General features: G+C 41.7%; 3 protein-coding genes and 1 long non-coding RNA gene across 4 annotated transcripts; 3 read left to right on the top strand and 1 right to left on the bottom strand.

Moving 5' to 3' along the window:
- The first annotated feature begins 1,415 nt into the window (after positions 1-1,415).
- LOC135347497 (uncharacterized) lies at positions 1,416-2,352 on the top strand. Its single transcript, XR_010398399.1, has 2 exons — positions 1,416-2,076; positions 2,166-2,352. It is a non-coding gene; the product is annotated as an uncharacterized LOC135347497 (long non-coding RNA).
- A 2,720-nt stretch (positions 2,353-5,072) lies between these two features.
- On the top strand, positions 5,073-8,210 carry LOC135347493 (uncharacterized). The gene is made up of 3 exons (XM_064545509.1): positions 5,073-5,279; positions 5,423-5,661; positions 7,901-8,210. Exons 1-3 carry the CDS (start codon positions 5,165-5,167, stop codon positions 8,057-8,059), a joined length of 513 nt encoding a protein of 170 aa, XP_064401579.1. The 5' UTR covers positions 5,073-5,164; the 3' UTR covers positions 8,060-8,210.
- Positions 8,211-8,705: 495 nt separating this feature from the next.
- LOC135347492 (uncharacterized protein K02A2.6-like) lies at positions 8,706-13,973 on the bottom strand. Its single transcript, XM_064545508.1, has one exon. It carries the CDS (start codon positions 12,896-12,898, stop codon positions 8,957-8,959), a length of 3,942 nt encoding a protein of 1,313 aa, XP_064401578.1. The 5' UTR covers positions 12,899-13,973; the 3' UTR covers positions 8,706-8,956.
- A 693-nt stretch (positions 13,974-14,666) lies between these two features.
- Positions 14,667-19,078, top strand: LOC135347495 (uncharacterized). Its single transcript, XM_064545511.1, has 3 exons — positions 14,667-14,827; positions 15,347-15,573; positions 18,788-19,078. Exons 1-3 carry the CDS (start codon positions 14,740-14,742, stop codon positions 18,941-18,943), a joined length of 471 nt encoding a protein of 156 aa, XP_064401581.1. The 5' UTR covers positions 14,667-14,739; the 3' UTR covers positions 18,944-19,078.
- Positions 19,079-20,755: the final 1,677 nt, after the last annotated feature.

Raw genomic sequence — 20,755 nt, 5'->3', positions numbered from 1 at the left:
ATGCTCCAACTAGTTGGGGGTGGGGTACGATCTTTAACAGTTGGGTCCAGCACTACTTCTCGTTACACCTCTTTCTTTATATGAGACGCTTGATCACCTATTTGACCATCAACTTGCATGTGTTTCTACATAATGACGAATTTGAATAAGGCTTTTTTAAATTAACGTTTCTTTCTGTTACAGCACCGAAACACATGGTGTAAAATTAATATTAAATTTGAGACTCTACAGATATATGAGCCCTGCCCACCCAAAACTCGAAGTAGTGCTGGACCTAACTGTTAAAGATCGTGCCCCACCCCCAACTAGTTGGAGCATGCAAGACTATACCAACCCACAATCTTGTTTTCGAACTTTTTGTTACTTCAGTGCACATGCTCTTCCAACCCTACTCTTCCCCATTTTTTTTTCGCAAATGTTTTTTGCACTTGTTTGTAAAGTTTTTTCACTGCATGCATGCGTTAATAAGTGGTCCTGGGAAACCACGTACAATATTTTAAGTAGTGACGTTTTGTGTCTATTCTAATGGGCGTTCCTGTTAGGGTTACCCATCTTGTTCACATCCTTTTGCCAGCGGCTCCAACAATTACATGCAACCCTACTTCTCACCATGATTTTTTTCAAAATTTTTTTTACACTTGTTTGTACCTACAATTTTTCTTCACAGGTACTAGCATAGATTTATCTATGGTGCTAGCTAGATCAAATATCTTCAGTAGGTGGCAATCCACCTTTACTATGCGGATAAAAAAGAGCTAGCAACTGCTATAGCCTCGATCCCAGGCCGAGTAGTTGTTCGCCTAACCGTTATAAAAGCGAAAACTCGGCCTGGGATCGAGGCTAGTAACGTACTGAATTTTTATTTGCACTGTTGCAGTTTGTGTCTGTTATGATAATTTTCATAAATTTTTTGATCATAGATCTATGCATGCAATAATTTATTATCACAAGCTCAGACAGAGCAGGCTCAGAAGAGCTTCAACATAATTTTTGAGCATTAACTGCTGTGGTAAGAATCGACAGTGCAAAACACTACTGTTGCTATAGACCTCAAGTGGTTGCTAAGATAAGAGGGGTGTGGCCGTCTGAGCATGCTCAGTAGGTATACAATGGCGACCTTATGGCGCGCCGTGTGTTTCAATAACAATGTCTGCATGTACATAGGCGTGTCCTGGTGTGAATATACCGAGATAGCATGCACCTGCAATGATCGCCTTATGCAGTGATCATGTCTGCACATGCAACCATTAGTCTCTGCGTGTGCAGTGATCATGTCTGCATATGCAACCATTAATCTCTGCACATGCAGTGATCATGTCTGCACATGCAACCATTAGTCTCTGCCTGTGCAGTGATCATGTCTGTACATGCAGTGATCATGTTAGCCTGGTATACACTGTTTACGCATGCGCCAGAATTACCAAGAATCTGGGTAATCGTAAATTGCAGTATATTTATCAGTATTCTTATTCCGCATTAGTTTGTAAAACATTGATATCCGTTTCATTTATAATGATGTCATTGAAAAAAGAAATCTAGTCCAAGTTGTGTAATGGCTGCTACCTTCTCTTCTGCTCTCGCGTAAGCGTTATCCCGTGTTGGAAAACCAGGTCTAGTCTTGAAAGACAAGCAGCTGGAGGCGTTGAAGTGTCTGTACGCTGGTGTTTATGTGGGTACCGTACCGACCGGCTATGGCAAGTCCCAGAGCAAGTCCATCTGCTTTCCAGACACTCCCTTTCTTGATTGATGTGAAGCTTGACAGGACCAGTGCACCTCTCTCTGAAAGAAGTGTTGTGATGGTGATTTCTCCTCTTGTTTCTCTGAGTGAAGCCATCTTCAAAGTGTTGGTGTGTCTGTTCGACGTTCAGTGCCATTCTCTCTGGAAGGAAGTATTGTTGTGACATTTGCCGAAAATTGGTCACAGAGTAAGTACGTGGTATCTGATCCGAGAACTGTGTGGCCTGAATGTGTTTACAATCCGAGGGACTTGTGTGTATCCGATCCGAGGGACTTGTTGCTTGAATGTGTATCCGGACTTGTTGCTTGAGTGTGTATTAATGGATAGTGCTTTCAATGGTAAATCTATTGTGTAAATCAATAAGTAGTCCTCACATTATGTTACGTCACAGCCACTGTACTTATCCACATTTATTTTTTACCCACAGGTTTAACTAATTTCTTATGAGATTAACTTGTCGCCTGAGTGTGTATCCGATCCGAGCCTCAAGTTAATGAATAAATCTACAGAGCTGATGTTTTACTTAGCTGTCTCTGTCTACAGTATATACAGAGAGGTAGCCTCTTCTTTTTCTTTTTTCTGTTCTTTATCACAATAACTGTTTTAACGTTCAATGAGATAAAATACGGTAAATAATAAATTAATTGTCCACCCACGCGCCAACAGTAAATACCAGGCCCACTATTCAAGGGGCTGGAGTCGAGGCTATGATCATGTCTGCGTGTGCAGTGATCATGTCTGTACATGCAGTGATCATAACTGGGATATAAACGGGATATAAACTATACCGTACCCTCGCGAAAATAAGCCCATCTTGAATAAACGCCCATCCCCTCTTTTGCTTTGAAGTTCTTGCACAAGGGTATTTTCACTCGATTATAAGCCCACCCAGAATAAGAAGTTGAGCATGCGCAGTAGCTGAATGCCACATGTTTACTATTAATTTTTGTGAAGAAAGGAAGTTTTAGGTAGTAGCTAGTAAGACTATACTCCTTGCTGGACCAAGATCAGACATTATAACTTTCTCTGTATGGATCTGTTTGTCCCTGAAGATGTATATGCAGGGAACAAGTAGTCCTATATGCTGAGAAAGGAAACAGAAAGTCTAAGAAAGTTATCACACAGGCTAATTTTGCAGGTTACCTTGCCTTGGTTTTCTGAAACAAAGTACCTGATAGCTGCTCTGTAGGAGTATGACCTACCATCCTTCGAGAAGTTTCTGCTACATCTGACATCAACAAGCAACGAATAGAGTCAGAGTCCACTTCTTCATGTTCATTCTCTTGTCATGCTTTAATCATACTCATGCATTAGTTTATAACATTGTTGTTGTCAATAAAATGAAAATACAATAAATTAATACAGAATTGCCATAGAGCAGTGTAAACCTCGATTTGAGGTCGCGGGTGGGCGTATATTCGAATTAAAACTCGCCGTTCGCGATTAAACGCCCAGTCCCCTAATAAGCCTAGACTTCTTGCAGAAAAGGGTGGGCGTATTTTCGCGAGGGTACGGTAAATAGACTCTGGATCAAACTTTATCTGGCTACTCAGTACTTTAAGTGACACCACACTCTCTGCTAGCCTAAGACTAGATCTACCTGTTATCAATACATTACTAGTCCTACCCGCACAAAAGTGAGCAAGTTCCTCCAGTGAGCAAGGTCCTCCAGCTAGGCGTAAGAATCCCTCTGAGTCTCTACTGGCCCTGTATGAGAGCTCGAGACTGTATATTATATCTCTCATGCATGATGGTCCTGCTGCAGTTTTTTTATTTGTAATGATGTAATGTTTATAATGACGTCACTGCTTCAAACACGGTGAACTTAGACAACCCCTAGTGAGCCATAGTTGGGCGGAGTCCAACCAACGCTTCGCTCATGGTTGGGTATCAGTACATGTAGCAGTTTTGTTCCCACTGCAAGAAATTTGCAGCCCAATCAGATTGCTGCGTTCAAGTGGGAAACCTTACAGCTCAATTTAGCTGACAAGGCGAGCTGGGACACTGTATTTCTCTGGAGAATGCAGAAACAGCTCCTGCTGGATATCTAGGCTACTAGAAAAGAAGCATAGTCTATCTTAGCATCTATGAATGAAGCTTGAACAGTATGTATTAATTAATTAAAAGGACTTGTCTTTGTTTTAAGTTTTGTTGTGCTACCAATAAGATTAGATCATTAGTTTGGACAAAACCTGTGTTATGTATGCCTTCTTTGGTCTTCGAAAAGCTTCTCAGAAGCCTTGGGGTAGTCTTATAGCTGGCTGTACCTCTCCTTGTGCTAGATGTCTAACTATTATGAAAAAGTTTATTTCTGCCTGTACTAAATCTTATATTACAGGCTACAGTATTCTTCTACTTTCTCTAAGAGTCTGAGGTCTTTCTTGAATTCCAAAACAACTATAGCTAGATCCAGTCAGCTAGAATAGCCATCCAAATAGTTAATTGATTTCTTTATATCGCACCCCTGAGCCATGCGGTTGTTAGCCACTTAAAGATTAAACAATATTCATACTCTGTCTCAAGTACCGGTGGAACAAAACTGCTATGTGTACTGATACCCTAGACTCGCAAGCCACTCCCTTTTCTCTGATTGGACGGGGGCGGGAGAAAAGGGACTGGTGACTCTGGGCTACAGCTTGTGTAAATCAGGAATGCTATTAAATATTAATGTCACGTGCAAATTATCCAATTTATTCTGATGCGTCAAAAGCTAAAGACACACAGAAGACAAGTATACAGATCTATCTAGCCAGCCTTTTGATTTTATAGATCCTTGTACCAGTGTCTGTTGTGCCACAACTTGTGGATTAGCATGGAACAGCTGATGAACGTAGAAATCTTGGCAGTCCTTCTTTGAACCGAGGAGTGGCAGCGATTTAAGACAGCTTGTACAAGTCTGACTACTCTCAATTCAACTGCTGCCGTCTGCCATTATCTGTCTTGTATTGTACAGGTTATTAAAAGCTTTAGGCAACCAATGACTTTCGGCTGCCAGTTCTCATCACGTAAAACTAAAACAAGCTAATCTCTGCTGGTGTCTTAGATGACTATATCCTAGCTGAATGCCTGATGATGTTATTACTCCATCATCTTCTCTTTTCTAGCACTAGCATCCATTCTTAAACTGTAGCTAAGAAGCCCGCGATCACTTTTGCAGGCTACGCAATTCTACTTAACCTCACGCAATTTTTGGATCACGTGGAAAAATCAATGAATAATCTCTACCCAAATTCTGGTAGAGACACAAAATGTGTCCCAGAGTCACCAGTCCCTTTTCTCCCGCCCCCGTCCAATCAGAGAAAAGGGAGTGGCTTGCGAGTCTACTGATACCCAACCCAGAGCGCAGCGTTGGTTGGACTCCGCCCAACTAAGTGAGCCAGTGCATCGATAGTCTGCACATATAGATACTATAAATTTATAGTATCTATGGTCTGCATGTGTTCGATCAGTACGAAGCTTGGGAATACAGACAAACAATTACTCATGGAGCCGGAGAGGAAGACTCTGCTTGACCTGGAGGGGGGAGGGAGACCGCCTGCTGGTATGATATTCATATTATTATTATAAACTGACATGTTAATTTAGTGACTGTCAGTGTGTGTTCATTTCTATAGGTGCAGTTTGCTTGTACAGTATATTTACTCTACATTTAGTTATAATTATGGCTAATCCATTATTGTACAGGAGGCTCCCCGGCCCCGTCAGCACCCCCTAGAGAAGCAATAGCCCCGCCCCCCTACCCTGGCCGAGGAGGATATGGGGGTGTGGTCTCAGAACAGCCGTTTGCACCACCTTCTTATAACATTGCTAGCCATGCTAACCATGTTGGTGTGAAGCCACCTAACTACATGGCCCTCAACGCTTTCATTGCGCTCTGTTGCTGTCTTTTGTGTGGATTAATGGGACTCAACATGGGATTGCAAGTAAGGGCAGTATAATTGTCAAAGGGCATAGTATTTCCTTACTACAATATACCGTATAGCGAGTATATTTCCGAAATGACCGTCAGAATAGCAGCCTTTCTGCAGCATGCATGCGTGCATGCGATATTAAATTCGCGGGTATAAATGTTCGCGGTACATGCTTAATCATCGAAAACCGCGAACATTTTTACCCTCGAAATATACACGCTATATGGTATACGTTATATGTTGCGAAGTTTGACGAAGACTTCGTTTGACTTCGCAATGTTTCATAGCTCAGGGGCGGATCTAGCATGCAGGTAGTACCAACTCGGGCCTTGTACTGATAACATTAATTTTATTTATTTATCCAAGATTGTGTAGATTATGTAGTGTTAATGAGATTCATAATTTTTATCAGTGCATGTGACGTCATGAGTCAATGTGTTTGCTTGCGCCTAGCTAGCTAGCTGCTGGAACTATTATACCAGGGGCGTAGCCAGGGGGGGTGCTAGGGGTGCTCGAGCACCCCCAACCAGTCTGAGTCAAGTATACAAATCACACACAAATGTATCTGATTATCCAGCTGAGCACCCTTTCTCTTCCAGATCTTGCTGCAGTTAGGCTGTTAGCTAGCTAGTATAGCAAGGAAAACGATTTGGTCTCTAAACTGTGAGGTATTCTGGCTTAAATCTATAAACTAGTTCTCTTTTGTGATCGTGGCCAGCTTCTCTATGCAAATTAACGTTCAGCCACGCCCAACTTGGCAGATAAGTTAATTATGATGTCATTAATAAGAGGTGTGGCTTCCGGTAAACCAAATTTCGGCGCTGTGCGGCTAAAAATGGGGCGCTTCGCGCCCTCTTTTATCTGTGATAGCACCTCTTTCTCCAATATCCTGGCTACGCCCCTGTATACAGCAACAAAAGCGGCTGGCTTAAGCAAGGTAAGAGTAGCTGTTTAGGCCCTCAAAAGAATAGAGTATGTTGTCATGATTATGTTTCCCAAATGGGAAGTCAGTATGTGCAAAATTGTCTTAGCTATACTGGCTTCTTTAGCTCTGGCAGCCACCCTAGAGGTAGGCTATGTTGTGTATCTCAATAATACAATAACTGCTACTCTTCCCATTTATGATACTAGTACCTAGCAATGAGTTGTTCATCTAGCCTTGTTTTTGAAGCTTGATCTTAGCATCTTCATGGCCGCTTTTTGCAGTTTTCTTACTAAAAGTGCCATGACGTCATCACCAAATGGGGCTAATTAGCATAATTGAATTGAGCTAATTAGTTTTTTGGAAAAAGAAAACATTGAACTTCATGTTGAATCATCTTGATGTAGCATAAATTGTATGTTGCAAAAAATACAGCAGTATGAACATTGTGTTAAATTTTGGTATTCAAACTTTGACCCGGGCCTTAAGTGCGCAGAGAAAGGCGTATAAAAGAAGAGAGGGCATGCAACAACAAAACAGTAGAAATCAAATGCATGGGCGGATGAATGTGCACGAATGTGCTAAAAATAGAAATTTCTATTTTAGCACTTCATGCAAATTCACATTCATCTGCCCACAATTCTGCTGTCTACATGTGCTAGATACTGAGTTGCATGCCCTCTCTTCTTTTATATGCCCTTGGTAGCACCATGCAGGAGCACATGAGGAGATAGAGAGTTTTACTGTGCATGCATATAGTATTGTGAATTCACTATATCGTCTAACCACATTTCATTGTGTGAAATGTGATAGGTGCTCTGTACATGTGCAGCTGAGTACAATCAAAAGTTTATCCTAATGAACTCTTAGTACAATGAGTAATGTTAGCCGTTTGACAAATACGGCAATGTTTGTACAGAATTTGTACAGTACGTAGTAACTGATTGAAAACTAAAGTCACTCCTAGACTGGGTACTATAGCTGAGTACATGCAGCTTTGACCTTTAATACAGTTGTGTCTTAGTATAATGACTAGCATTGCTGCAGTGTGAACTAACACAACAGTTTTACTTGCAAATCACACCTAAATCACCACGTGCAACTGGAAATGACGCAAGTGTGGGCGTGCATGGGCCCAAAAATGATGCACATATTTCCTTTCTTTTTGCATCAGCACCTACCTGTCAGTAGAGCCGTCCCTGCATGTAGCTAACAAACTAACGGTCATTATATCGAGGTGACTGTAAATCAAAAAGTCATAAAATTATAGCGAGACTCCACTGTATACATTGTTTTGCACAATTACATTAATACTTTGCTCTTTCACAGATTGAAGAACATTGGAAGCAAGGAAATAGGGAGTTGGCTTATAAGCGCTCTAAGAACGCCAAGAGATGTGCAATTGGAGGGATAATTTTTGGAGTCATCGTTTATATCATTATACTGATTATTGTCCTTTTCATTGTTGTAACTGTAGCAAAGAGATAACCTTATTTCATTTTTTGCCCACCAAGCACCCCATACTTAAATCTATGACCTATATTTTTATTTCACGTATTTCAACGACTGCCATTAGTGCTATTATGTATAGCCTTGTATAGCCTTGATTCGTTTTGGTCAAATTAAAGAATTTTACCAGTTTGGCTTTGATCTAAACATACCAGGTGGCATTGCTGCTCCTTATATCAGGGAGTAAGAGTATTGTAAGCTTGTATTATGTAACCTAACTTCAGATTTCCCCTCCCTATACTCTACAAGCATGCTAGTATAGTATAGGGGGCGTGGCTGCTACAACACGAGCCTGTTGGGAGGACAGGGGCTGTGCCATATGGTACAATGAGCCGTAGTTCATTGCCAACATCCAAGAACATCTGGGTGTCTCCATTCTAGTCGTCCCGTATCAGGAAAGGTCACGAGCTAAGGTTACATAATACAAGCTATATGAACCATACTACTATCTATGTATGAACCGACCATCGCATGTAATACAACAAAGGTGCATGGGACTGCTGCATGCATTCCACTGGATTAAAATGAGAGGCACTTAATACCTTTTCCTTGAGGAATTATATTATTACTATATGGCTAGTCTGTCCATCACGAGTAACTCTCTATAGGGCCAGGGAGTATGAGATAACTTCAATAATTCATTAAATCAGAACTCTGATACATACAAAATACACAGGCTATTTATACAAAAACAATACTAGAAAGAACCTTCTAGAACAATAGTACAGAAATGACTAAATAAGAACATGAAACCACTAGAACTAACACAACACAGTATTTACGGAATCACAGGTTTACAGTACAGTATTTACGGAATCACAAGTCTTTATCTTAATGTTAGTTCCATGTCGTAAGGATACCACATTTCCTCCCCTGTTAAATGTTAGTGTACCCACCATATCGATCAGGCCTGTTGCGATTTCTTTGCGGATATTGTCGAGCTGTTAATGCACCAGTCGAGGGTGACTCATCAGGTGGGGTCGGAGACGGATCAGTTGACTGATCAGGGGAAACTTCAAAATCTTGCAAATCCTTGTGAGCTGCCGTATCGTCGAAATCGTTTGGATTTGTTATATCGTCTTGTGACGACTCGGTGGTGGAAAGAGAATGAGTTCTATCACGTATGTGGTCGATATGTCGACGTAGTATCCTGCCATCAATTTCCACTTTGTAAGATACTGGTCCTGTCTGTTGTACAATGCTTCCTGGAAGCCATGTACCGTTTGTTCGGAAATCTTTGAGCATTACTTGTTGACCAACAGAGAACGTCCTTGGTTTAGCATGTTTGTCATGTTGCTGTTTCTGTTTCATCTGCTTGTCAGATACGTTTCCCTCTGTGTTTGGTTTGAGGAGATCGAATCGTGTACGTACTTTTCTTTGAAGGAACAGTTCACTCGGTGAGACGTTAGTGGTAGCATGTGGAGTTGAGCGGTATGACAGTAAAAACTGAGCCAATCTTGTTTTCAAACTCAGTCCTTCTCTCTCTCCAGCTTTCATGGCTCTTTTGAACGTTTGTACAAATCGTTCAGCTTGGCCGTTCGTGGAGGGATGGTATGGAGCACTTCGTATGTGTCTTATGCCATTGGCTTGAACAAAATCGCTAAATTCTTGGGATGTGAATTGTGCACCATTGTCGGAAACAATCTGTTCTGGTAGTCCATACCGAGCAAATAGTGCTTGCAGTGCCTCGATCGTGTTTTGAGACGTAGTGGAAGACATCTGAATCACTTCTGGCCACTTGGAATGGGCGTCTACAACCACTAGAAACATTTTGTTCAAGAATGGACCAGCATAGTCAATATGGATCCTTTTCCATGGGCTGTTTGGCCAAACCCAAGGATGGAGTGGTGCTACTGCAGGTTTAGAGGCTTGTTCCTGGCACGATAGGCACGCTTTTGCTTGGTTTTCGATGTCTTTATCGAGTCCACTCCACCACACGTAACTGCGGGCAATAGCCTTCATTCGGGACATTCCAGGGTGGTTCTCATGGAGAGCACGAAGGGTCTTTGCATGCAGGTTCTGTGGAATGATTGTGCGAATTCCCCACATCAAGCAACCACTTTCGATGCCAATTTCAAGACGGCGGTTGAAATATGGTTGTAGATCCGGTGTCACTTTCTGTGGCCATCCTGATTTGACATACTTTAACACCTTGCTTAAGGTTGGGTCACGTCGGGTAGCCGTCTGCACCTGCTGAGATGTTACAGGAAGAGCTTCGATTTGAGCCACATTGAAAGTGTGAATAGCATTAATGTCAGCCGTTTCGTACGAATCTTGTACTGGCAAGGGGAGACGTGATAATGCATCAGCATTGCTGTGTGCTTGAGTGGGCTTGAATTGGATATTGTAATCATAACCTGAGAGAAAAATTGCCCAACGTTGGAGACGAGCAGCTGCTAGGGACGGTATTCCTTTCTTTGGGCCAAATATAGCTGTCAGAGGTTTGTGATCAGTGATTAACGTGAATTTCCTGCCATACAAATACTGGTGAAACTTCTTGGTACCAAATACCAATGCCAGTGCTTCTTTCTCGAGTTGAGCATAGTTTTGTTCGCTTGTCGTTAGCGTGCGTGAAGCAAAACAGATTGGTCTCTCAGCCCCGTCTGGTAGTACATGAGAAATAACGGCTCCAATGCCGTAGGCTGACGCGTCCGCAGCCATGTTGATTGGTAGGTCCGGGTCATAGTGGGTGAGCACATCAGATGATGTAAGTTGTTTCTTTGCTTCTGTAAAAGCTTCCTGACATTCCTGTGTCCATTCCCACTTATGACTCGCTTGCAGAAGTTGGTTGATTGGGTAAAGGATGCTAGAGAGATTCTTGATGAACTTTCCGTAGTAGTTCAGCAACCCGAGGAAGGAGCGAAGTTCTTGAACATTCTTTGGTTCTGGAGCCTGTGCAATAGCATCAACTTTACTTGGAAGAGCTTGGATTCCCTCTTTGCTGATCTGATGACCAAGATATTCTACCGACTTGGCCAAAAAGATACATTTTTCCTTCTTCAATCGCAACCCGTGTTCCGTAAAAAGTTTGAGGACTTGCTCCAGATTGTGTAGGTGGTCTTCTTCATCCACTCCTGTTATCAACAGATCGTCTAAGTAGCAGATAACGTGAGGCACTTCACGTAGGATGGTGTCCATCAGTCTTTGGAATATTGCTGGGGCTGACGCCACGCCAAAAGGAAGTCGGCTGAACTGGTATAACCCTTGATGGGTGTTAATAGTCACGTATTTGGTAGAGTCCTTATCGAGTTCGACCTGTAGATACGCTTGTGACAAATCAAGCTTAGTGAAAAGGGAGCCATTTGCTAGTGTTGCGAATAGGTCTTCGGGTTTAGGCAAGGGGTACTGATCAACTTCAAGGTCTTGGTTGATAGTCACTTTATAGTCGCCGCAGAGTCGAAAACGTCCGTCTTTCTTGGGAACTGCGACCAACGGTGCTGCCCAGTCACTGCTAGGTATTTTCTGGATGATACCTTGTTGCTCCATGCGGTCCAATTCATCTCCAATAGCCTCTTTGGTTGCATAAGGAACAGGACGTGGTTTGAAAAACCGAGGAGTAGCATCTGGCCGTACTCTGAGAGTGGCTTTGTGTGAGGTCACAGTACCTAACTCGTCCTTGAACAATGAATCGTATTCGTGTAACAAATTCTTTAGTGTACCTGCAGGGGGAGATTTGACAGTTGCAATACATTTCCAGTCCAACTGGAGGTACTTCAGCCAATTGCGTCCAAAAAGACTTGGTCCACTTCCAGCAACCACCACCAGCACCAGCCGAGCCACCTGTTCTCCATAATTAACACACACATTAATCTGACCCGTTACCATCATAGCCTCATCTGTATATGTCTTTAGCAAAATATTTGACTTACGCAGCTTGAATTTAGAGAACTTGGCCTTTCTGGTGGCCTCAGAGATAATAGATATTGCAGCTCCGGTATCGATTTCCATCTTGAGTGGAGTATCCTCGATCTTGACTGTAACTGTGATCGGCTGTGTAGAAGGCTCGGTCAATCGGTATAGGTGGTAAGTGTCAGCTTCTGAGTCGGTCGAGCTGTTCCCATCTGGTTCCACTAGGTGAGTTTTGAATCGTCTCTTCTCTGTCTTCTTGAACTGAGAGGGTGGGTTGGAGCGGCAGGCTGGTGCTATGTGTCCCTGCTTTCCACATGAGTGACACTCTGCATCCTTGAAACGGCAATCAGCTGCAGAGTGATTCGACTTTCCACAGCGGTAACAAGGTTGGTTTGGCTGCGGTCTCCTTTTGCTTTGTATGCTCTTGATGGAGGGGTTGCTGGCCTTGAGTGCTCTGGTGTTGCTTTCTGCTGCTTCCATTCCCTGTGCGATTTCCATTGCTCTCTTCAAAGTAAGTTCTGTTTCGGCTAATAGTCTTCTTTGCATTGCTTCGCTTCGGAGTCCTGCAACGAAACGGTCACGTAGGGCTTCAGTGAGATACGCCCCAAAATTGCAGTGTGTTGCCAGCTTGCGTAGAGCTGCATCGTATTCTGCTAAAGATTCGTCAGGGACTTGATCCCTTTTTTGAAAATGAAAACGTTCTGCGATCACCGCTCGTGTCGGTTCGTAGTGCTTCCGTAGTGCAGCAAATATTTCTCCCTTTGTCTTCGATTTGGGAGCCTCAGGTGCAAGCAAGTCACATAGAAGACTGTAGGTCGTTGCACCAATGGAGCTGAGGAGAATAGGTACTTGCTTATCATCAGGGACTGTATTCGCCGTGAAGTAGAGGTCTACCTGATCCAGGTAGGTCTTGATAGACTCTTGGTCTGGTCTGTAATTGTTGAGAGTTCCATAGTGTGTGGCTGCCATTGCTGTAGGCTACTTGATCCACAATCCTCGTCGCCAGTGAGATAACTTCAATAATTCATTAAATCAGAACTCTGATACATACAAAATACACAGGCTATTTATACAAAAAACAATACTAGAAAGAACCTTCTAGAACAATAGTACAGAAATGACTAAATAAGAACATGAAACCACTAGAACTAACACAACACAGTATTTACGGAATCACAGGTTTACAGTACAGTATTTACGGAATCACAAGTCTTTATCTTAATGTTAGTTCCATGTCGTAAGGATACCACAGAGTATCGGTATAGGGAGGAAAGAGGATCATCAGTATACAATGTACTATAGCTATACCAAGGGCGTATAAAGAGAAGAGGGGGTGCAACTTCAATCTACAAATGGATGGGGGCGGTTTTATTACTAAGAATTTCTTTTTTTATGCCCTAAATTTCTATGCACTATTCATTCAAGTACATGTCAGTTTTTTCTGCAGGTTATAAAAAATTATGTATGTGTGAATCAGTGGGACACTACACAGACACTGTACATGGGATCGCAAGTAAGAGCATATAATTTTTATACATCAAAGGACTATAATTATTCGTTATCATTATAGGCGGTATATAATACCCTAAGGCTAAGTAGTAGGTACTATCAATTTGTGTGCAGTGACATTGTTTTTGTACAACTAATTTTTCTCACTATAACAGATCAAAAATGCCTGGAACATGAGAAACAAGGCTAATAAGCACTCTACAGTGGCGGATCCAGAGGGGGTTATTTGGGTTCAATTGAACCCCCCCTTTGAGAGAGAAGTGAGTGGGAGGCTCAAGCAACTAGTTAGCAAGTTGTTCCTTTCTTACTATAGCTTTCACATGCACTTCTCACTAACCTTTAGTCCTTGTTAGTCCTGCGAAGCTTTGTCTGTGCAGTTTCAGTGACTATGAAGGCTAAAAAACTCTCCAGCGTAGTGCATGGCAGATTGCTTATGAAAAGTGATGTTATTCTTTCAAGAATCCTAGATCTGCCACTGCTCTACATTTAACGCCAAGACATGGGGCATTGGAGGGATAATCATATGTTAAATGTCTATTGGGAGTGGCTGCATGTTGGACTACAGTAGAACATTTCGTTTTTTTCGAACAATTACGAAACTGTGCATTATTATTGTGGTGATGTTGGCCTAGTTTTGCGGGTCATAGGTATTTCTCAAGTAAACTTTTTGTTTGCTTTGTAATAATTTCACCCAGAGGAGGTACGACACGGTCACATGACCAGCTAAAAGGATTATGAATCTCATTAACTTGTGCATGAATATCATTCAAGACTGTGTACTTTGATAGTGGATTTGGTTTGGCGTGTATCTTTCAAAAAATACACTTGAGGTTTCTAAGATCAGGATTGTTGATTGCTGGGCTTATACTGATGTGAAATAGCTTTTCAACCAGTTTCAACCACCACTTAGATTTTGAGATATTATTGTTTTTAGTGTAATTCTGTTTTAGAGTATTCAATAAGTATTCTGTGCCTGCATTCAGGATAGGATCACTGCAAACATCTGAGCCTTGGTTCTTACAACAAATCTAATCTCTACTTGTAAAACTCTAGCTACTAGCCAGCAACAAATTCACTGAGTTTTATGCTCTCTTTATGGCGCTTACTTGCCACCAGTTGAATGTCGTCATTGGAATGCATTTTTAACGACTTCTTTGTCTTTCTTGCCTTCAATCAAGAAATAGCAGCCACGTGAGCTTCGCGTGTCGTACCTCCTCTGAATTTCACCGTAGTAGTATGGCCACGCCCTCCCCGAAGTGCTGATTCCAAGCTGAGGCCAACTAATAATTAGCCACGTGAAAATGAGCAGCACTATGGATCAGAAGAAACCTCTGCTGGGCACCGATGGAAATGGTCAACCAAGAGCTCCTCCTCCAAATGTTCCTGGTGGTAAAAATATGTTGCTCTGCAAATGAGCATAGCTACAGCATTGTCAGTCATTCCATTGATCTACGACTAATAACATTGTATTAACTGAAAATAAAATACATGTAGGCCTAAATAATATATATTTACACATTACAGCAGTGGCGTAGCCAGGGGGTGGCAAAGGGGGCAAATGCCCCCCCTTTTTCTGGATCTCTACTACTCTGCTCAAGTTATTATCTTGCTGAGCACTCCCTTTCTTCGGAATCTTGCTGCAGTTAGCTAGCTAGTAGGCAAGCAAAACGATTTAGTCTCTAACTGTGAGCTATTCTGGTCTAAATCTATAGACAGTTCTTATTCTTCGCTAAACTAGCTTTAACATCAGGCCACACCCAACTAAATAGAGAGAAGTCAATTGTGATGTCATAATTAAGAGGCGTGGCTTCCAGTAATTATTTCTGCGCTGCGCGGCTGATAAGTTTTGACCCCTCTTCCAAAAAATCCTGGCTACACTCCTGTTAATACACATTACTTTTGTTACAGGAGGTGCACCATCAGCCCCACCAGGTGGTGGTGGTGAGTGTGCCCCGCCCCCTTACTCAGGTCCGGGGGGGTACGGGGGAGTGGTTACCCAACAACCGTATGTTCCTCCTTATGGTGCCGGTGGTTATGTTGCTGTGAAGCCACCTAACTACATGGTCCTCAACGCTTTTGCTGCGTTCTGTTGCTGTCTTTTGTGTGGATTAATGGGACTCTACATAGGATCGCAAGTAAGGGCAATAATTATATGAATTCATGGAAGTACAGTGGAAGTGCATCAATGCCGTTCCATAAATTATACTGAATACTGTATAGCGGGTAATTTTCGTGGGGTAAAAAATTCGTTAAACGATGGTTTTCTTGAGTAAAAATTTCGTTTAGTCTCGTTGCCTGCACTGCATTGCTACGCTCCGGTAAGCCACGCCTTCGTTAAAATTTCGTGGAGATCAGCTTGACCATGAAAATAAAGAATATTTTACCCCACGAAAATTACCCGCTATACGGTAACTATATAGGGCATAATTATACATAATAATAATTATATGTATTATACGCATACAGCAGGGGGAGGGGCTGTAGCCCCCTCCTCCAGCTAGACAGACTGTAGCAACTTAGTGAACTTTACTTGAATTGGGTGTGGCTCCAGAGCAGCAATCATGTCACGTGCTCAGAGGAGGTACGATACGTGTTGGTCACATGACCAGCCAAAAGGATTATGAATATCATTCAAGACTGTGAGCTTTGATAGTGGATATGGTTTGGCGTGTATCTTTCAAGAAATACACTTGACGTTTCTAAGATTTTATGGCTTATGGCTTATATTGCTGGTGTGAAATCTTTTCAACCACCACTTAGAATTATTGTTCTTAAGTGTAATTCTGTTTTAATAAGTATTCTGTCCCTGCATTCAGTCACTGCAAACATTTGAGCCTTGATTATATTCTTACATGCAACTCTACTTGTAAAACTCTAGCTACTAGCCAGCAACAAATTCACTGAGTTATTGCTCTAAACTTGTCTCTTTATGGCGCTTACTTGCCACGTCGTCATTAGAATGCATTTTTAACGACTTCTTTGTCTTTCTTGCCTTCAATCAATAAATAGCAGCCACGTGAGCTTAACCGCGTGTCGTACCTCCTCCTATGCCTCAGCAATAGCTAGCTAGTCTACCCTGCTGAAGAGATTAAACAGTACCCAAAATGTGGTTGACCTTAAAATTATACACTCGAAAAACAGTTGACTTTTTTTAGCAAAATGTTCTGGTGATTAAGCCTCCCCCCCTTTCAATATTCCTGTATCCGCCCCTGTGCAGGGGCAGCTCTGATTTGTTAGTAAAATGAAAGAGGTATACAAATGAAGAGAAATAACTGGCTGATACATAGGATAAGACAAGAAATGTGTTAGTCTATGAATCAGCCGGCCTTGGAGAGTCCGTCTGAGCACTTTAGTCTGAACTTTTTGGCAATTCCGACCTGATCAATCAAATCAGATCAAGGATTGACAAAATTAAAGGAAATGAAGAATGACAAGAAGCGTATGCAGTAGGAAGCATTTATAGCTAGCGCTAGTCAGCCTAACTGTGGCTACTGTTAGCCAGTCAAGGAGCTTGAGTTGACTGCACTAGTGTTGTGCAACCTTTTCTTGTTATGCCTCGAGGCGTAGCCGCACGAGGGATACAGTAAAGCTGTGTGTGTGTGTTGTGTGTGTGTTTGTTCTAACTGTAACTGCTCAACGGTTGCAATGCGACGAAAACTAACAGCTTTTATAGGCTTATAGCCACATTCTCTTGGATTTTGATTCGTGGATTAGCAAATTAAAGCTTCTTGGCTAGTTTGACTCACATTGAAGGCTGTTGCAGTCTCTTCAGAATCTTTCATAGCATCATCTGTTCGCACAAACTTTCTATTCAACATATGAGTTAGTCTTGCACTAAAGCGCTAACTTTTGTTAGCTACAAGAGTCAGAAATAATCTGTTAAAACAGCAAGTTATATAGTAGCCATTTCTGAACTTCATCTCTTTGGACACACCCCCTTTAATTATTATTCCTGTGGGTGCAATATGCACATGCGCGCTCATCCCCCACATATTAGAGAATCAGTGGCAGAATCAACTTACTTCTTTTTCTTGAGGTCCTGGTATACCGGTAAGCCACAAAACAAATGATACCATATACAATAGATAACAATAGATGCATGTACACGAGTCTGGTAACGATACAAGTCTTTTCTTCTTAGTTATAGATAGATATACACTTTCTGCTTGTTTATACTATACTGTCTGTGCTTAAATTCTCTCTTTCTCTCTTTCTCTGTGCCTTTGATAAAGGTTTGCTCCCACTGTTTGGCTATACAGGCCATTTAAATAACATACAGTTGTTTCAGTATCGTTGAAGATTATTCATCAAGCCATCAGATAGGCTTCTGTTTCCATTCAGCTCCTCTCCTATGTTGAATTCAACTCCGTCAATCAACAATAATAATGTACTCTTTGATATCGTATAGTAGCTGCATCGAAACCATGCATATGTAGTCTAGTGCATTTACCACAGGAACCCCAAGTGTCTCATATTCATTGCAATGATTTGCAGTATTGGGTGGACGGTGGTCTCAGGTTACTTTGCCCATGCCATATATTAGCCTCCTTCACCGGCCTTCGAAGAGAAAAGAAGGCCTGCTATCGACTGCTTAAAATTATTGGATATTTTTCCCCGTACAATTTCCTATAGTACTGAGAAAATATCCAAAAAGTCATACACAGCTAGCAGGGGCGGATCCAGGGGGTGGGGCTAAAGCCCTTTTGAAGGCTTCCTTCAATCCACTTCTGTTCGTTGTGATGTCATTAGAGCATATACGATGTTATCCAAAGCTCCCAGATACCGGGGGAGATTTAGCGCACGCAAGCAGTCGATACCAGGCCCACCTTGATTATATTGGCCTTACAATATGCCATATACTGGCACTGCTATTGCTTTGATCTCAGAGGTCAAAAGGCAACAAAGTGTTAGTAATCAGATCCACATTTGTTGTGAGCTTTTACATACTGAATTCTACTTTCTTCTTTTATCAAGTTGAAGTATGTGGCGTGGGCCACACCCATCCATAGGCAAGTGCATCGCTTGCTTCTTTATTGCCTCAAAGCGCCCCTGTATTGTTTGTTTTCAGAATATTTCACAACGAGCAGTTAAGGCCCAAAAATATGAAAACTGCAGCCTTAAATCCTCGTTGAGAAGTTTTCACTCATTACCAAACCGCGAAGACGAAACTCACTAAAACCTCGGGGGGAACCCAACCCACATCCGTTACAGACATAATTATTAGTATAATAATATCCACATAATTAGCTATAGGCCAGAATCAGGTAGCACGATTATAATTCGCCCTTGCTTCTCGCTCGGCAATTTTATTATCCAGTTGAACGTTGCATGTGTGTGTATTCTATACAGAGTGACACTGCCTGGAACAACGGAGACAGGGAGCTATCCTTGAGGCACTCTCAAAATGCCAAGAAGTGGGGGATCGGAGGCATCATAGGAGGTTGCGTCGCTCACTTGTTCACTATCATCATTCTTGGAGTCACCTTTGGGGTTGTTGGAATCTGAGCTCAGAGCAATAGACATGAAACTGAAACTGAAACTATTTTGTGAAAATATATAATGTTCTCTGGATAATACCTGTATGTTCGATATACTCCATAGACAGTTAGTGTGATGTGAATGTATTGTTTGCCAAGTCCACATTTAAATACAACTATATACATGTAACATGTACAGGTGCCAAAGCTAAGCTATAATTATACTAATATCTTATTAACATTTTTAATTTTTGCTATACAGAATCGAAGATCACAGGACCGTTATTGTTTTAAAACGATTGATGTCAAAATTTCAAGTAAGGCCACTGTTAGTTTCATACTTGTTTCAGATGAGAATACCGTATAGCGGGTAATTTTCGTGGGGTAAAATATTCGTTATTTTCGTGGGCAGGCTGACCTCCACGAAATTTTAACGTAGACGTGGCTTATCGGAACGTAGGAATGTCGTGCAGCCACCGCGACTAAACGAAATTTTTACTCACGAAAAAACCACCTTTTCTTGAGTTGAACGAATATTTTACCCCACGAAAATTACCCGCTATACGGTACTAGCTCGACCCGATGAGGGAGGGAAGTCTTCATTACCCATTATCCCATTCATTTGATGACGTCATATCCTGTTTTTTTAACTGACGAAAATACATATACAAAAGGACGGAGTCTGAACATATATATAATTGATTTTTTCCGCACTGGCTCTTTGGTGCACAACTTGCACATGCAAAAAAAGGACTTTGACCTCATTGGCTCAAATAATGGCTAACATCAGCAATAATGACTTAATTGAGGAGTGAGCAAAACCAGGAAGGAGGTTGATCTGAAACAAGTGTGCAACCATAGAGAGGGATTGGTAACGGAAGCAGTTCACGTAATCATTTTACATTGAATCTGCAGTAAAACCTCGAAAAACTATCCGCGTTACGCCCTATAAACGAGGCTATTTTGCCAGGTAAATCACTCAAAATAAGAAAGTTGTGTAGAAAACCCAGACATTCCAGTAAAGTTTTAGGCGAACATGCAGCTTTTTTTTTTTTGCAGGCCCCAAGTGGGGTAAAAATAATTATTAGACGAATGGCATGTACAGTGAAAAAGAAGTTTAAGGGTACACGTAAAACAGTAGATTATTATTGTTAATTGATTGCGAACATGCTATTTACAGTCTTGTATTGCTAAAACGCATAAGCGTGCTGGTTATAACTGCTAAATAGGTATAGACCTTTAAATATGAGTGAGTTGCACAGACTGAGCATGTATGCTTGTGGTATCTACAGCTTTAGCTTGTTGACACAGCCTCGATTAAACCATATATAGATATAAAAGGATAGGAAACACTTAGCGCCTCAAAAACTATCCGCGTTTCCCCCGCGGGATTCATTCGAGGCCGCCTACTGTATATACTGGTCAAAAACACAAAAAAGAGACAAATGATTGTCTTACTGTCAGTGTGAGAACCCTGCTGCTGAACTTTTACTTCTGTTTAATACTTGAGGCTATAATTATGACACACAGTACACTACTTATATAGGTTGTTCTAGCTGTATTATAGGTGTTATTGGTACAAGAAACATCCTAAGTAGTGAAAGCAATGTTTCTGTACCTCTAGCTACTTCTTAGCACTCACAAAAAAGTTTCTGTTATTTCCAAATGATACCTATATAGTATAAAGGGACATTAAATTGAAGTGGTATATATAGGGAGACTTGGAAAGGTCTGAATTTTTCAAAACAGCCATAGAAGTAGTTTTCCTGGGGGTTTGGGAGCGAAACACGGCTGTATCTTATGTATTTTATATGCAGCTTATGGGATCACGTCATCCGTT

Source organism: Halichondria panicea, chromosome 14, assembly GCF_963675165.1.
Source record: "Halichondria panicea chromosome 14, odHalPani1.1, whole genome shotgun sequence".
NCBI classification, from domain to species: Eukaryota; Metazoa; Porifera; class Demospongiae; order Suberitida; family Halichondriidae; genus Halichondria; species Halichondria panicea.
This window is presented reverse-complemented; position numbering and strand designations above follow the sequence as displayed.

Coding starts and splice junctions, on each gene's coding strand:
- LOC135347493 (XM_064545509.1), top strand. CDS start 5,165: ATGGTCTGCATGTGTTCGATCAGTACGAAGCTTGGGAATACAGACAAA. Junction 5,280..5,422: donor GGGAGGGAGACCGCCTGCTG/GTATGATATTCA, acceptor ATTATTGTACAG/GAGGCTCCCCGGCCCCGTCA. Junction 5,662..7,900: donor GACTCAACATGGGATTGCAA/GTAAGGGCAGTA, acceptor GCTCTTTCACAG/ATTGAAGAACATTGGAAGCA.
- LOC135347492 (XM_064545508.1), bottom strand. CDS start 12,898: ATGGCAGCCACACACTATGGAACTCTCAACAATTACAGACCAGACCAA.
- LOC135347495 (XM_064545511.1), top strand. CDS start 14,740: ATGAGCAGCACTATGGATCAGAAGAAACCTCTGCTGGGCACCGATGGA. Junction 14,828..15,346: donor TCCTCCAAATGTTCCTGGTG/GTAAAAATATGT, acceptor CTTTTGTTACAG/GAGGTGCACCATCAGCCCCA. Junction 15,574..18,787: donor GACTCTACATAGGATCGCAA/GTAAGGGCAATA, acceptor TATTCTATACAG/AGTGACACTGCCTGGAACAA.